The sequence below is a fragment of the Pteronotus mesoamericanus genome, unplaced genomic scaffold (genome assembly GCF_021234165.1).
Source record: "Pteronotus mesoamericanus isolate MK-2021 breed Mesoamerican mustached bat unplaced genomic scaffold, CSHL_Meso_final scaffold_85, whole genome shotgun sequence".
Lineage (NCBI taxonomy): Eukaryota > Metazoa > Chordata > Mammalia > Chiroptera > Mormoopidae > Pteronotus > Pteronotus mesoamericanus.
In genome coordinates, this window is record NW_026555329.1 from 4,119,858 (window position 1) to 4,135,336 (window position 15,479).

Genomic DNA, 15,479 nt, shown 5'->3' on the forward strand with positions numbered 1-15,479 from the left:
CGAGCTATGAAAAGAGTTCGAACGCGGCCATGCGCCTCGTGGTAAATGAGAATCGGAAAGCAGATGCCGGTGGCCGGTGGCACAGGGCTGCCTCCCTCGGAGTCCACTTGCTCTCGCCAGCCCCGGATGTGTTGGCGAATAGCTGTAAGAGAAAACCTGGTGCCTGCTTTAGAATAAACTGAAGAGCTTGGGTAGTGTTTCTATTTTTTCCCCTCATTTTTACATGACGTAAGAACTCACTTTTAAATTCCTGATTCAGGTCGAGATGTTTACCGCAGACTTGAGATGGGGAAGCCAACCCATCAGAATGTGGCCTGAGAATGCCACACGGCTTTATTGGTTTCCAAATATGGAATCTGTTTTGGCTGAAAATAGTAATAGGATTTTTGATTTGTGGAATAATGCCTTACCTTTTTTCTCATGGAGACTTTTTTAGGGCAACCATGTAATTCGAAGATGTTTTGTTAATAAATCAATTCTAGGAAGTTGGAGCTCCCTCTGCTGGGCATCTTGTAGTACTGCATAAAACCTCCTGGGCTGGGCTGGGCTGAGCTGAGCTGGTCTCAGACCGCGGCCAAGCACCCTGTGACATGGGTTGCCTAAGGGTCCTGTGGGTTGGATGAGCAGGGCTAGATTTGGGCGGGGGGAAGCGATAGAAGAAACTGAACATTTGTTGGTTTACAAAGCAGCTGCATGGTTTACAAAAGACTGTCTTGTTCCTTTAGAGAAAAAACAATTACATGGGGTCCATTTCTTTTCACTTGCAAGAATCAGGGCCACAGTGAGACCCAGGGAACCACTGTTCCAGGGGAGGGGGCTTGCGGGCCAGCTGCGCTCTGTGGCTGATGCAGAAGAACTGAGCTTCCCCTTGTTACCTTGCATGTAGAAAAAGTAAAAGAAAATGTATCTTACACACCCAGAAAAAAAATGTATCAAATGTTGGTTCATTGAGTTGCAAACTGTAAACAAAGGGTTAGCTCTTAGTTTTTATTACGTAATTACATGTGTAATAAATGATAGAATCCAAAACTGGCAAACTATATACAATGTAGAATTATCATTATGGTTCTTTTGTTTTTCCTCTTTTTTTCCCCCCTTCTTAATATCTGTAATAAATTGACCCCAAAATACTAAACAGATGACCCCCATTTGAATCCTAGGCGAAGTACTGGAGCACGAACGCCTGTGAGATTGAAGGTACGGTGTTTGACAAGAGTGGAAAAGCCGTGCGTCGGCTCTTCGGGAAGTGGCACGAAAGCATCTACTGCGGCGGCGCTTCCTCTTCCTCCTGTATCTGGAGAGCGAGTTAGTATCGGGGAGCGGCCCCGGGGGAGGGGGCATCAGTGCGCATCGGCGTCTCCTGCCGGCTCCACGCTGTGCGTGGGCCTTCGTCCTTCTTCCATTCACCCCATCACCTCTCAGACTCGTGCCCAGGCTTATCCACAGCCCCTCTGCCGGGCCGGGGGGTCCTGGGTTCTTAATCCCAGAGCGGAGCCGTTGCTAATCCACGGTCACTCTGTCTTCCCCTCAGCACACTCGCTCCCGTGCCTATACTGGGCACCGAGAAGTCATTCTAGAGCAGGACAGAGAGGGAAATGTTACCGGGAAAGCAGAGTGGCCTGCGGGCACTACAAGAGTTAGGGATCCCCCTGGTTCGTGCAGCACCTCACGCCACTCCGATTGCCCCTGTCACTCCACGAGGACGCTGAGCCCTCCAGGCACCTGTGGGAAGAAGGACTAGGGGAAGCCAGACCTTCATAACAGGTCCCCAGGACATTTTAGACTTCAGTTTACCTTCTAATCCAATAAGTATGTTTCCCAGTCATGGTCATATTCAAAAAACATTGTCCTGAAAGACCACCATTAGGATGCTTTAGACGGATCAAAACAAAAGATAACCATTCTCATAGAGGGGTAACCCATGAGGATGTGTGCTGATACTTCATAATCAGGGAGGAGGAGGTGGCCCCGGGGTTGACGAGAGGCGGCTTGCCTGTGTCAGGAGCACAGGTCACTGAGGGCACATCCTCCTGATGAGGTGGCGATGTTTCCCTCCTGGATGTAAATCGTTGTCATGCTTCACTATCACATCCCCACGTGTCAGCTCACCGAGCAGGGAGAAAGGACAGAGGAGCTCCCTTCGCGTATGCCCCTCTTTTCTCAGGAGCGCAGTGTTTCCTCGGATCCCCCAGCAAACGTGTCTTTACAGTTCGTCAGCCTGAAGCGCACCCACGCCCACCCCGCATCCATCCCGGGCAGCTGGGTAGCCAGGAGGGAGTTGGATGGCTTTAGAGTCATCCCCTAGGGAGGACATAATGCCACTGGACTGGAGCGGTTTCTCGTTAGCAAGGAAGAAAGGGAGGTGACTGTGGAAGAGGCAGCAGTGGGCAGCAGCCACCTCTTCCGCCATTGCCCAGGTCGCCAGGAAGTCAGCGTGAATTGGCCCCAGTGGCCGCCTCCCTGTCCGCAGAGGCTCAGAGGCGCATGTGCGACCCTGCGGGGAAGCACGCACTTTCCTTTGCTTGAAGCCTGTATTGCAGAGCAGAGCTGCCTTCCTCTCTGGGTGTTACAGTAGAACCTTGACGCAAGAGCACTGCATGGGCTGTCGTTCTTGTTGTCACTGTTGTATTTACTGACTTCTTGTCTATGTCTTGGCCGTGAGCATCCTGGCCCATCTCCAAGCAAAACCACGGTCTTCAGTCTAGTGGGTGGAGACCGGGATAGATTTCTGAGGGCACAGCAGGAAGCCTTAATATGATTTCATGCTCAGGATACACAGGGAATTAGACCTAGAATTTGACAAAGAGCATTTGTGAAACTTCAAAAAATGGTTGGTAGAAAAGTTCATGGAACACATTTGTATTTGTATATGCGAACGGCTAGAGCTTAGGCTGCGAGTGATTTTATTAGCCTATGTTTGATTTACCCAAGGTAAATTGGGGTGTTGTTAGCTTGATTTTTAGCTGGAATTCAAGTTAGGGAAATACACCTGCACTGATCTGCTTGGGCTGCTATAACAAAATTCCACAGACCGGTGGCTTAAACAGCACAGACTTATTTTCAGTTCTGGAGGTGGGCAAGTCAAAGATTGAGGTGCTGGAAAATTTGGGTTCCAGGGAAGGATCTTTGCAGGCAGCCACCAGATCGGGGCCGGCCCGCCCTCTGACCTCATTTAACCACTCTTGCTTCCTGAGAAGCCCCCTCTCCAAACACAGCCACACGCGGGTCAGGCTTCAACCTACGAATTTTGGGAAGATACAGACACTCATTCCGTAACATTTTGCCCCTGGCCCCCAAAACTCATGTCCTTCTTACACATAATATATATTTATCCCATCCCAGCAGCCACCCAAAGTCTCACCTCATTTCAGCATCAACTGTAAATCCCAAAGTGTCCCCTAAATATCATCTATATCAGGTAGGAGTGAGACTTGAGGTGTGATTCATCCTCTGGAGCTGTGAGCCTATGAGACCACAACGTGCTTCCAAAATACAGTGGTGGGGCAGGCACGGGCCAGGCACCCCACAACGGGGACACAGGAAAGAGGGAGGGGGCAGCAGGCCCCAAGCAAGGCTAAAGGTAACAAGGAAAAATGTTACTGGATCTTAAGGGTCCAGAATAATCCTCTGGGCCTCAATGCCCAACCGCCCGGGCCCACTGGGGCGGTGGCCTGCCCCCACAGCCCCCAGGGCCCTGGGTGGTGGCCTCCTGGCACGTTGGCGCGGCAGCAGTGGCCTCGCCTTTGCAAGGTGGAGGCAGCCTTGCCCCCGGCCTCTGCCGTCCGGGCCTGTCATGGGAGTGGCAGCCTGGTGATCTCTGACTCACCTTCAGTCATTCTCCCCTGGCCCTGAAGGATGACAGGTTTGCAGCCGGGTTGCCAGCTCTATGGTCCCATCTTATAAATGGCCAGCAGTCCAACAGCCTTTCTTCCTTCTGTCTTGTGCTCTCTGTCCCCTTTGGGTCCAGCTGCCAGTGTCTCTGCCAGTATAATCCATCTTTATTCCTGGCTCTGCTGAGATGGCTTTAAATTAAAATATGTAAGATTTGGAAGGGCAAGAGTTAGTGAAAAGAAGGGCAGGTGTGGAAGAAAGAATAACATTTGTTGAGCACGTGCTGGTGGTTCAACACTATTGAAGACAAAGGAGAGAGTTTTAGGGGAATTTGACATCTTAAGTGAAAAAGGTGTTCTCTAGAGTGACATTCTTGTTAGGAAAAATGGATTTAGAGTTCTTTTTAACATGTTTATTTTAGTAACAAGTTACTACTTTTTTTAGCTTAAACAGTATAGAAACTTAATGACGTTTTGTAAATTTGCTGTGTAACCACACAGAGGAGGCCTTATCCTTGTAGGCAGAGGAAAATGTACAGAGAAGAAAATGTATAGGGAAATATTCAGCCCTCTTTGTTAGCCAGAATATTTTAATAGGAATGGAAGAGCTTAAGGCTAAAAGAGAAAAATTGTAGCTGGTCTGAGATGAAAAGAGTGAGGACATTAAAATATAATGTAAATGAAATGCAAGTGAGGGGTGAATGGTCTCTTTTTCTTGTAGATCCCATGCCAAAAGGCTACGAGCAATATTACGGCTTCACACAGTTTGCACTAGAGTTAAATGAAATTGATCCATTGTTGAAGACTTTATTACCACCTACTGACACTCGATTTAGGCCAGACCAAAGGTAAGGATTTTTTTTTTTTTTTCAATCTTCGTCTCCAGAGATGTAAAACTTTATATAAACTGTTATTAACAACTCCCAGGCCACCAGAGGAGCCTGAGAAAGTAGAAAATGTCATCAGGAATAGAGGTCTAAGGGCTTTAAACAATCATGTGAAGAAACGGAGCCCGGCTTATACCTGTGTGTGGCATCACTTGGATTCATCAGTAGAGCCCCATTTCTATAGAAATATCAAAAAACATTTATTTTCCAGAGTTTAGTGCATTCAATTAAAAAAACTTATTGTAAAAAGCACACACCTCCTCCACCCCTAGAATTTGTTATTTTGGTACACTGAGATCTATCTTTTGATTCTTTGTTTGCTGCTTAATAAGCTGTGTGACATATGATATGTCTTTTAATCTTTCTCAGCCTCAGTTTCTTACTCTGTAAAATGGAAAGAATCATCTCTCCCCTGAGGCCTTTCTAATTAAAACTAAACACCCAGAAGAGGAAAAAAGGGTAAAATTTGACTTTATTTAAAAAAACACGCACATACACAACACCCTTCTTCATGGCAAAGTAAATGAAATATATACCCAGAGTCAAAAGATAAATGACAAACTGAGAAGTCTGTATTTGCAACTCATTTCATGAATTGTCTCTAGAAATTAAGAGCAACTCCTTAAAAAAATGGACATAGAAAATGAATAGCTTATGAACTAAGAACTGCAGACACCCCTTAAACATGAAAAGATGCTTCACCTCCCTCAAACAAATGCGAATTTTTAAAACCCCACTGACAGGCCATTTCTTACCCTATAGGGTGTCAAAGAGTCAAAGGCGTGATGTGCTCTGAGGTTGTGGGGAAAGGCGCTCTGGTAACATGGCTGGCACAGTATGAATTGCTGTCATCCTCGCGAAGGGCAGTTTGGTTGCATATGTATTACAAACTCACCCTTTAACCCAGCAATTTCACTTCTAGAAATTTCTCCTTACAGGTGCACTAACCCATGTGCAAAATGACAGATACTCATGGTCCTTCCTTGCAACATATTAATTGTAGCATTAAAACATTGGGAGCATCCCAAACGTCTATCAGTAGGAAGTTAAAAGAAATTCAGGTGTATCCACACAATCGAACATTATGCCACTTTAAAAAACGAAGGTGCCTGTGAGCTACCACGAAAGGGCTCCGGGGTCTGCGGGGTGGGGCGGCCGTAGGGTTACAGCTGTTCATTTGGAAAATACAGTAATTAATAAGTAATAAAGATAAACTCTGTGTTTTGTGTACTTACAACTATGAAACTACTTTTTTGCCCCAACCTGTATTGTTAAGTGAAACAGAAAAAGAGCCAAGGCATAGACAGTATGTAGAGCCTGCTACTATTTGTATTTCCAAAAGGGAGGGAAGAGGTCAGAATATACATGAATGTTTGCTTTACACATCTAGAGAATCTCTGGAAGAATGCACTAGAAACTAGCAACAGCGGGTTACCTGTGGTGGAGTGAAGGTGGGTGAAATGGGAGGTGGGGGGGCCAGTAGGAAGAATTAGAGACGAGGATAAGGGGGAGCCTTTACTCCAAGTTACTTTTTATAGATCTAATTTTTTGAACCATGTACATATATCACCAATTCAAAAAATAATATCTTCCTGTACTACCTCAAAATACCATTTTAAGGGGTGAGGAAGGTTCTTATGGGTAGGAAAGCGTGTGGAGTCTCCAGTTTAAACACGCGCAGTTCCAGCGTAACGATTGTTATAGTTTGGTGGAATTAGGGTTGCTTTCTTTTCTCCCCTCAATGCCTCAGGTTTCTAGAAGAGGGGAAGTTAGAAGAAGCTGAAATACAAAAGCAGAGGATTGAACAGCTACAGAGAGACAGGCGGCGGGTCTTACAAGAAAATAACATGGAACACCAGCCGCGGTTTTTCAGGTGTGTGCCCGGGTCCTGTGGGTTATCAGTGGGCAGGTACTACGGACACCTGATGCTTCTGGTATGAAGAAAGTGGACAGGGGTGTCTCCTCCCCAAATAAGAGCATTCTTGGTGTTCTTCCGGCTTCAGCGGGGTGACACCTCCCTCTGTGTGAGGGCCCAACTGTCTGTGATGCTTGGCTCTAGGCTGCCCCTTCCTGCCCTTCCCAGCAGCAGCAATTTCTTTTTTGCGCCCTTTGCTCTGCCCCAGCTGCCTCTGGGCGCCTAGCCCAGCACGTTTGCAGAGGCAGCGGTCAGTAAGTGGTTGCGGAGAAGCCAGGAGGCTGCCGCAACCTGGCTCCCAGGGCCGGGCCCGCTTGTTAGATCCGTGTCTGAGCTTGGTCACCCGCCCACGTCTATTACACACAGCGACAGAGTTAAGTAATGCTCACCACACCGCTTACCAAAATGCCAACCAAGTCTAAGCAGCCTCCGCTGAGGAAGTTCCAATACACTTCAGCTTGGATTTGGAACACTTACTCTTCATTTTAAAATAACGTGCCAAGGGGGTCTTGCTAAAAATAGATGTAAAGCTATAGAAGGGGCATCGGAGCTCATCAGCCCTTCACCTCTCTTATTTTAACTGAGAAGAAACGAAGAGCCAGGGAACAGAGGGCATCCGCGAAAGGGTCCCGTGGGACGTCCTGGACTGGGGCCTGGTTCTTGGCCCACCAGGCCAGGGCTCTGCACGCTTTTAGGGGGGTTTGTTAGGTATTTTTTTTAATCAATGCAAAAGCACACATGTAGAAGAGCCCTGGGCTCCAGCCCCGGTGCTCCCACCGCATCTCGCTTTCAGGGTGACCAGGGTTTTGTGGTGGTTTTTGTGAATCTTTGTTGTTGTTGACGTTTTTTTAATGGGCAACAGAAACACTTTTAGGAGGAATTACATCTCAGCAGCAATAAAGTATATATTCCAAGACAGCAAAATAGCAATAAGTAATGTTTTATCCCCCAAGTACAATGCTTTTTCCTTTAAAGTTGACGTGGATTTTGCCAGATCCCATCTGATCATTTTTAAAAACTCAGGATGTGAGCAGTTGGAGATTAACTGGCCAGAGTTTCATCCCAAAATATTCATAACTTCATATAAGAATTTTTAAAAATAAGACCTTAAGTTTTTGTTGAAAAAAGGCAAGGGATAGGTAGATGGATAGATTAACAGACTGATCAATTGATAGATACACACATATACCCTTAAGTAAGTCAATGCTTTTTTTTCCTCATAAATCATCTAGTGTCACTTTTAAGCAAGGAGAATCTATAATTATACAGATTATAAAGATGTTCATCACAGTATTTTTCAGAATCATTAAAAATTGTGGGTAACTAAACTGAAGGGTTAGGTAAGGAGATTCATCAACTTGATCTAATGTGAAAGCATCAAAAATGACTTCACCCAGGCTGCGGAGCTCTCTGGGAAGCAAATGAACATTTAAGTGCAAAATATAAAATGCCACGTAGGCCACCATTGCGTCTGAGAATTCTGTCTGGAATGGAGAGGACTGACCACGGCTGCAGCCAGGTGGCCGTGGCTTTTTTTCCTTCTGATTTGTCTGTAAAATCGTCAGAGCGTTGAGTGTGGCAAATAAAAAGTCGGGGAGAAGGCAGGAGTTCTTCAGCCAGCGTGACCCTGGCAAGGAGACGACGGGAATGCGGGGCCTTGGACGTTTCCATTCACACTCGCTGAAGAACAATGAAAACATCGGGAATTTCAAGTGGAAACTAGGGCTTGGGCAGAATTGGACCTCTTTGTTTTGTAGTAAAGTATCCCATGTGCAGATTGGCTCATTTCAGACACATCCCTCTATTAGGATAGGCAAACAAATGTGAAAAAAAGATCTATGTTCCTGAGAGTGGAGAAACAGGCATCTCTACTTTTGCTTCTAAAACAGATGGCAATAGCCATCAAAATTACGGATCCACATACTCTTTGACTCAGCAGTTCTCCTTACAGGAATTTTTAATGTAACTACTCATGTACCTATAAAATAACATATGTGTTTATTAGATTATTATAAACATATTTATAATAGCTAGAAACTGAAAAAAAAAAACCCCTTCTAAATGCCCTCCAGTAGGGTACCTGTAAATTGAGGTGCATCCCTACAGTGGAATATTATGTAACTGGTCAAAAAAAAAAAGAGGAATCTCTTATGACCAGAATCACCAAACTCCTGTAAAGGGCCAATGGTTAGTGCCGTCAGCTCTGCGCACCATGAGGTCTCCGTAGTGATGACGTGAGCTCACTGTGCGGCGTGAAAGCAGCCGCAGACAGCAGTTACGCGCTGGGCATGGTCGTGCGCCACCAAAACAGCCCTGAAAGGCAGAAGGATGGGAGAGGGGTGGAGTCTGTGGGTATGTGTATGTGTATGTGCATGTTCATGCATGGAAGAAATTTCCCTGAAAAAAGCTGAAAAGACCATTGCCTCTGAGGAGAACGAGGAGACAGGAGTAGGAAAAAAAACTTCCAGCTATTCACCCTTTAGTGCCTTTTGAATTTTGATTTATCATCAAAGAATAGTGAACCAAGGTGACCTTTCCCAGGCTGTTACAGCTTCCTATTCAGTTGATAACCAGGAACAACCTGGCTGACTTGGCTTTTGCACAGTCGTACCCCAGGAGGTGGCTCCCTTCTCGCAGGGAAGTCCAAGTCAGAAATAAGCAGTGGCTTCCAGGCCCCAGCTCCCTCACAGCTCCAATGCTGGGCTATCCGGGATTTTGCACCCATGTGGGAGTGGTAGGGGGAAGGAGAGGAAAGGAGGGGCAGAGGAGAGAGCAGAGGATGGTACTTTGAAAAGCCTTCAAGACATTCTGTCACCTTTCACAGGAAATCGGATGATGATTCCTGGGTGAGCAACGGCACCTACTTGGAACTCAGGAAGGATCTTGGTTTTTCCCAAGTGGACCATCCTGTCTTGTGGTGAAAAACAGAAGCAGAGCGATACACTCTTGTACTTCTCCTGTGTCAGCTTTCCGAAGCTACAAACCTGTGTCTATATATATAGAAAATATTATCTAGATTGATCACTTGTGCTTAGCTTGGCGTTGTAAGTATTCAGGCACTATATATTTTCTTCAGTAGGGTTCTTTACAATTTCAAATGTTATGGTTGTTTATATAAATGTAGAACACCTTGATATTTCTTTTTTTATATATATATAAAGTATTTAATAAAAATGAAAGATTCAATGTTAATGTATGGGTTGCAAAAGAAGCTTTAACACTAATTTTCCAAAGGTTAGGAAAATTCAGATTGAATTTATGCCTTATAAAATTATGTTGGAGAAAAAACAACCCATCTCTCCCAGGTGCATTAAGAAATAAGAATGCCCAGGGCTACTCACCCGTGTGTATGCTGCCCAAGTGTAGTTCGGTAGCTCAGTCTCTTTGCCTCAGACAGCTACTGACTTGCTCACACAGAGCAATCGTGCTGGTGCTGGATTCTGAAGGGTGTTTGCATTTGCATGTGGGTGGTAGAGAGGATGGAGTAAGTTTAGTGGAATGTGTTTTTATATAAGGTGCATATGGTACCTTGAAGAGGAAGTGCTTGAGCTCATCCCTCCCCATAGTTTTTAATGCCTTTTGGGCAGAATTACACTGGTCATTGCTCAGAGAAATTGTTGTTCATCGGAGAAAAATCCCCATTAGTTAAATGTCCAAATGAAATCCCAGAGAGGCGGTGGGAAATTTCTCCTTAGTGAGAGCTGAATCCTTGACAAGAAACCACTTTTGGCTTCCACCAGCCCAGCTCCCTGCCCTGTTTGGCCACATCCCTGCTGAGGGTGGAATGTCCCAGTTTCGCGTAAAACGTCTAGCACATTCCACACACCAGTGCAACTTTGTAAACATTTAGCAAAATAATTAATTGTTTTAAAATACTGTTGTGGTATTTTCTACCTCTTAATAAGCACTGTATTTTAGATCTTGTATAAAAAGTTCAACCATCTGCCTTATAGATGTGTGTAGAGAATTGATGTTCTTCCTTTGTGTTGAGTTCTGATAAAGCTTTAAGTGTCTTATCCCTTTTCTGCACTCTCTTCTTACTCACGTCTCTCTCATGAGTTTTGCAGCAGTCCTGAATTATACAGATTATAACTACTGTACGGGGAAGTTTTGTCTTTGTAAATGTGTCATTTGAAATTACAGAACAGAATTTGTGCAGTAGTTACACTGTGCTACCAAAGCAATTCCAACTTCTGCCCAGATTACATTAAAACCAAAGCCTAATTTTTAAGCCTTTTACTCTAATGTTCATAATAATTCTATGGAGTATGAAATAAAATGGTGTAGTATAAAAGATGGCTCCCCAAAATATTTTTTATATATTTAAATAACTTAAGAGCATGTAGAATATTATGGAAAAAAAAAAGTAGAATAAATACCAGGAAAAAAGAATGCATGATTTTTCAATGTCACACCAAGTAACCAGTTGGACAGTGTTAGGTTTTCACAGTGGAGAGAAATCTGCAAGTGACTAGCATTTTAAAAACAATAAACTCATCAAATATTGCATTCATCCATTCCATTTCATCAAGATGTTAGGATGAACACAATGTGAGTGGCATCTCCATTTCTGAGGAGTTAAATGACCCAGTCAGATTCTTTGGTGTGTGCATTGTTCTTTCCTTTTCAAGCATAGATCCAGATCCTGCTCCCAGGCAGGAAGAAGCAGTCTATAGATTTCAGGCTACTCAAGAGGAAAACAAATCTAGTTTTCAGAGAGTGAAGATAAATGTAGAATTTTAGTAATACTGACTATTAAGTAGGCCTGTTCTAGAAGGTGGCTTCAAAAAAGAAAAAAACAAAACAAAACTGAACAGATGTAGCTTTGTCCTACAGTATTATAAATTCTTTGTCTCAGTACTCTTATTTCAACTGATATTATGTTGTATTTTGTAATCACAAGGATAAATGGACCAAATACCATCTTTGTAGTCATCTTATTTGTGGCGAGGAAGGGGAGGAATTAGAATGTGATGCAGAACTGTGTGCAGATTTTTAAATCTACTGGTTGGTTCTGGTATCTCGGAAGGGTTTTTTGGATACTTGAACAGCCTAGGAATGCTTCCTGACATCATCATCTAAAAACCACCTTGAGCAGGAAATGGCTGCTTTTTTCTCTTCAGTCTCTATTTCTCAAAAGCACTTTGCCACCTAATTTGTAGCTCAGTGGCATTGTTTTTTCTTATTAAGATGAAGAAAACAGAAACATGGTATTGTTTGGGCAGAATTGACGTAAAAATCTAGCTTCCTGGACTCCAAATCTCCAATTAAATAATACTAATCGCTGCACCACTTAAGACATGTGTCATAACCTGCATTTTCGTTCTGATTATTCTGTCCCAATTTATGGTGAATTGCATGGATATCCTTGAAATTGGGAGTTGGTGCAGTCCACACAGCGACTCAGCTGTCCCTGGGGCCGCTGGTGACGCCCCGCAGGCCCCAGCTGAGCGGCAGGAGACCCACAGGGGAGGAGCCCACAGTCTCCGTGCAGCTGGGCAGCTCATCGCTTTGGTCCGCGGGCTCCAAAGCCCAGGTCAGTGTTTCCTGGAGTCGAATGTGTCGACAGTCTCACTGCCGCTGTCCTGCGCTCTGCAGCCGCTGGGAGCCAGGCCAGTCGTACTGCTGGAAAAGGTCGCTTGAGGACAGCCGGCCAGTCACCTGCCCAGTCCCCAGACGCCCTCCTGTGGGACTCCGGAGGAGAGGAAAATATACAAACCCATGTTTCAAATGTTTTCTTTATCTAGGCTGCTGCTTTTCTCAGCCTACTTTTGATTACTTCCCATAAATCATTTGCTTAGGTTTTGAGTGCTGTCCTTCATCTGTGTTTTCCAGATTTGTGATGAGTGGTCTTGTTCTACTATTAACAATGGCGACTGCAAAAGAAAAATGATAAACTACCAAGTTTTTATTTGGCTGTTGAACCTTACCGTAGGTCAACTGCACATTCTATTAATTATACATGCCTTCCAGCTCTCCCAGAATTTCCTCAGACCTTTGAGCTATGTGTAGGAGCAATAAGAAGTTGTTCTTATGATCTGAGGAGTAATAGTTCTAATGTCTTGGCAAAATTTATTTGAATGTCTTTAATTTTGATATTAACATCAGCATAAATCTATTTTTGCTACCAGATGATAGCTATTTTCATGTACTCAGTTTTCCTCTGCATTGTATTAATCTGTTACTCAGTGTTAGTCATTATTTTTCTGCATTGAAAATATGTATCACATAAGTATCTGCAAATCATGATGGGCTGAAATGCAAAGCGTTGTTGGAGACTTTGGTTTGGGGGAATGCAATGAATAGAAGTTGCTGAAGGATTGTATTCTTGATGATTCGTGATCTTCCTCTGTTAGCCTCAGGGGATACTATTTTTTTAATGGATATTTGTAAATCTTCCATCTAGCCATTTATAAGATTGTGTTCTGTTTAAATCCCACCCTTCCACTCACCCCCCTTTTACCCCCACAAAACTCCAACTAATTTGTTTATCCCCCTCATGTAGCTAGTTGACTGAATAAATAACATGGAAAAAGCCGTCTCCATCTGTTTTTCCGGGGGTGGGGGGGTGCATGCATATGTGGTTGCTGAGAGGGGACAGGGCGAGGCTCCAGCCTGGGCTCTTTTGAGGGGGTCGCATGCTAGGGGTTGGAAAGAAGAATCTCCTGAGGCATAAAGAAACACGGGACGCATCCTTGCCCTGCTTTTGGTCCCAACATTTCCAAGGGGTGCTGCAAGTGGGGGTCCCCCCAATCCTTGGCACTGGGGACCTGAGGCAGCTGGAGCCTCCTTTCTTTACCTCAGGGTACTACGGAAATAGCCTTATTTTCTGTGTGTCCTAACATGCAAAAGGAAAATGATGACTATTCATGCCAATGTAATGGCCCTTCTGAACGGACTGACTCGCCTCCTCCCATACCTAAGCATGTCTCGGGCAGCGTCAGGAACACTCTTAGCTTTCCTGGGGGTTCCACGGGAGTCAGCGGATACAGCTGTGGCGTTACACACGCGCAGGGGAGCAGAGTTGCACACACGGAGTCACATCTCCGCGCCCCTAACAACACAAAGGAGACAAACAGAAGCAACTCAGGCAACTCACTGGCTTAAAGGAAAAAACAAGCTACTAAAAGACATTTTGAGGACATTGGTGAAGTTTGCATATAAACATACTGAAGCTATTGCTAATTTTCATACGTGTATTGTGTATCGCATGTTGTTAGGAATTAAATCTGCTATCAAAGGAGGATCATTTTCCAGCATTATTCAGGATAATGTGTTATGAACACTACAGGAGATCCTAAAAGGCAACCTCAGCATGTTTTACCATGTTGGCCATCCTCAAAGGAATGGGTATTAAAGCACCCTAAGGTGTTGACTTTGAGGGGGCAATAAAATTTGGACAGACAAGTTCTAGGCCATCAGCTTGCAAACTTAGTCATATTATCTTCTAGTCTTACTGATAGAATACCAGTACTGGCCTAGCTGATGTCCATCAGTGTCCAGCAAATCAGAATGACACTGTCCTAGGTCAGGCAGGGGTGTCTTCTTATGGATGTATTAGTTGGGGTCCCTGCCAGAGATTCCGACATCCGCTGGAGTTCAAGAGACTTCAGTGAAGGGGTTACTAGGCAGCCGAGACATCAGCAGGTTTAAGGCCCATTAGCAACAACTAGAAGTGGTTGCAACCCAGCAGAAGCTGCATCTCCGGGGAGGGAAGGGCCAGCACCAGGAGCTAAGGGACGTGCGGCTTCTGCCTCAAGTCCAGACCAGAGTGAGTAAGAGCCACCTCAATGATGATCTCCTCCGGCCTCTGTTCTCCCTGAACCCAAGCCTGGGAGCCCCCTACCCCTCCGCCCCAGTGCAGTTCTTAGAGCTCAGACCCCCAGGCAGGGGGACGTCCAGGAAAACAGAACAAGCACCTGGACCTCACACTCACCGGATTAGTTCATGCCTGAGCTTTCAGAAGAATTTTCGGTAAATAAATGGACGTAAGAACCCCTTTTGCTTTTTTATTTTTTGGAAAGGTTAGAAGTTGTTGAAGAATTTTGGCTTCCAGTTCTTTTACCAAGGATGAATTATGATTAACTGTGCTTTTTAGAAACTCTTCAGTTCTCCATAATATTGTTGAAACATTTTTAATGAGCTAAAGGCAGCCAGCCTCTCTTCTTCATTAAATGCCATAATTTAAACAGATAGGAGACTGGGAAAACTATATCAGCTTCCCCTTTGGTGACGTCCTGGAGGTGGTGGTGCGCCTGCGCACACAGTTCACCAGGTGGATCAGGCCTGACAACCCCACTTGGCCTCTTGGCCGACATTTGCTCACCACTGAGCTGGAGCACCACCTCCTAATTTCCTGATTGCTCTACTTTAAAAGTGGCATGTCGGTTGCACTTAACGCAGGTGTTTTTAAAAATAAAATGCTGTCTATTTCTTTCACACTGTCTTTGAGGTTTACGACAAGGGCCTTGTCACCTCCTTCCCCTGTGACACCTCATAGTACTTTAAAAGGGGCTACCAGACAGGGAGCAGTCAGCAGCAGATGTGATGGATTCTTTGGAAAACATTTGCTGAGCCAGGAGCGGTCCACCCAATGGGAAGCGGAGGGTCAGTCAACCACCACAGTGTGGTAAGAAGGCTCCGTGAGGGAGACGTTCAAGTTATGTGGGGAGAAGTGATGGGCTCAACCATGCCGGACCTCAGAGAGAGAGCAGAGGGTGAGAGGCAGTGACAGCCCGGCACAGCTGCGGGGAAGGGTGGGGACACCACATGTGACTCACGGCTCCTATCCCTGCTGATTAAGCCACAACACTGCCACCATCATCTCAGTGAAATTTCTGATGTGTC

At 45.0% G+C, this 15,479-nt stretch overlaps 1 protein-coding gene across 7 annotated transcripts in view; it reads left to right on the plus strand.

Moving 5' to 3' along the window:
* The window catches only part of OSBPL3 (oxysterol binding protein like 3), a 153,568-nt gene extending 143,822 nt beyond the window's left edge, over positions 1 to 9,746 (plus strand). For all 7 annotated transcript variants that reach the window (XM_054564475.1, XM_054564480.1, XM_054564479.1 and 4 more), the window contains 4 exons: positions 1,161 to 1,305; positions 4,552 to 4,678; positions 6,468 to 6,590; positions 9,457 to 9,746. In XM_054564475.1, coding sequence (XP_054420450.1) covers positions 1,161 to 1,305; positions 4,552 to 4,678; positions 6,468 to 6,590; positions 9,457 to 9,553 — 492 coding nt within the window. In that variant the 3' untranslated portion in view covers positions 9,554 to 9,746. The remainder of the gene's footprint in view (positions 1 to 1,160; positions 1,306 to 4,551; positions 4,679 to 6,467; positions 6,591 to 9,456) is intronic.
* The last annotated feature ends 5,733 nt before the right edge of the window (positions 9,747 to 15,479 follow it).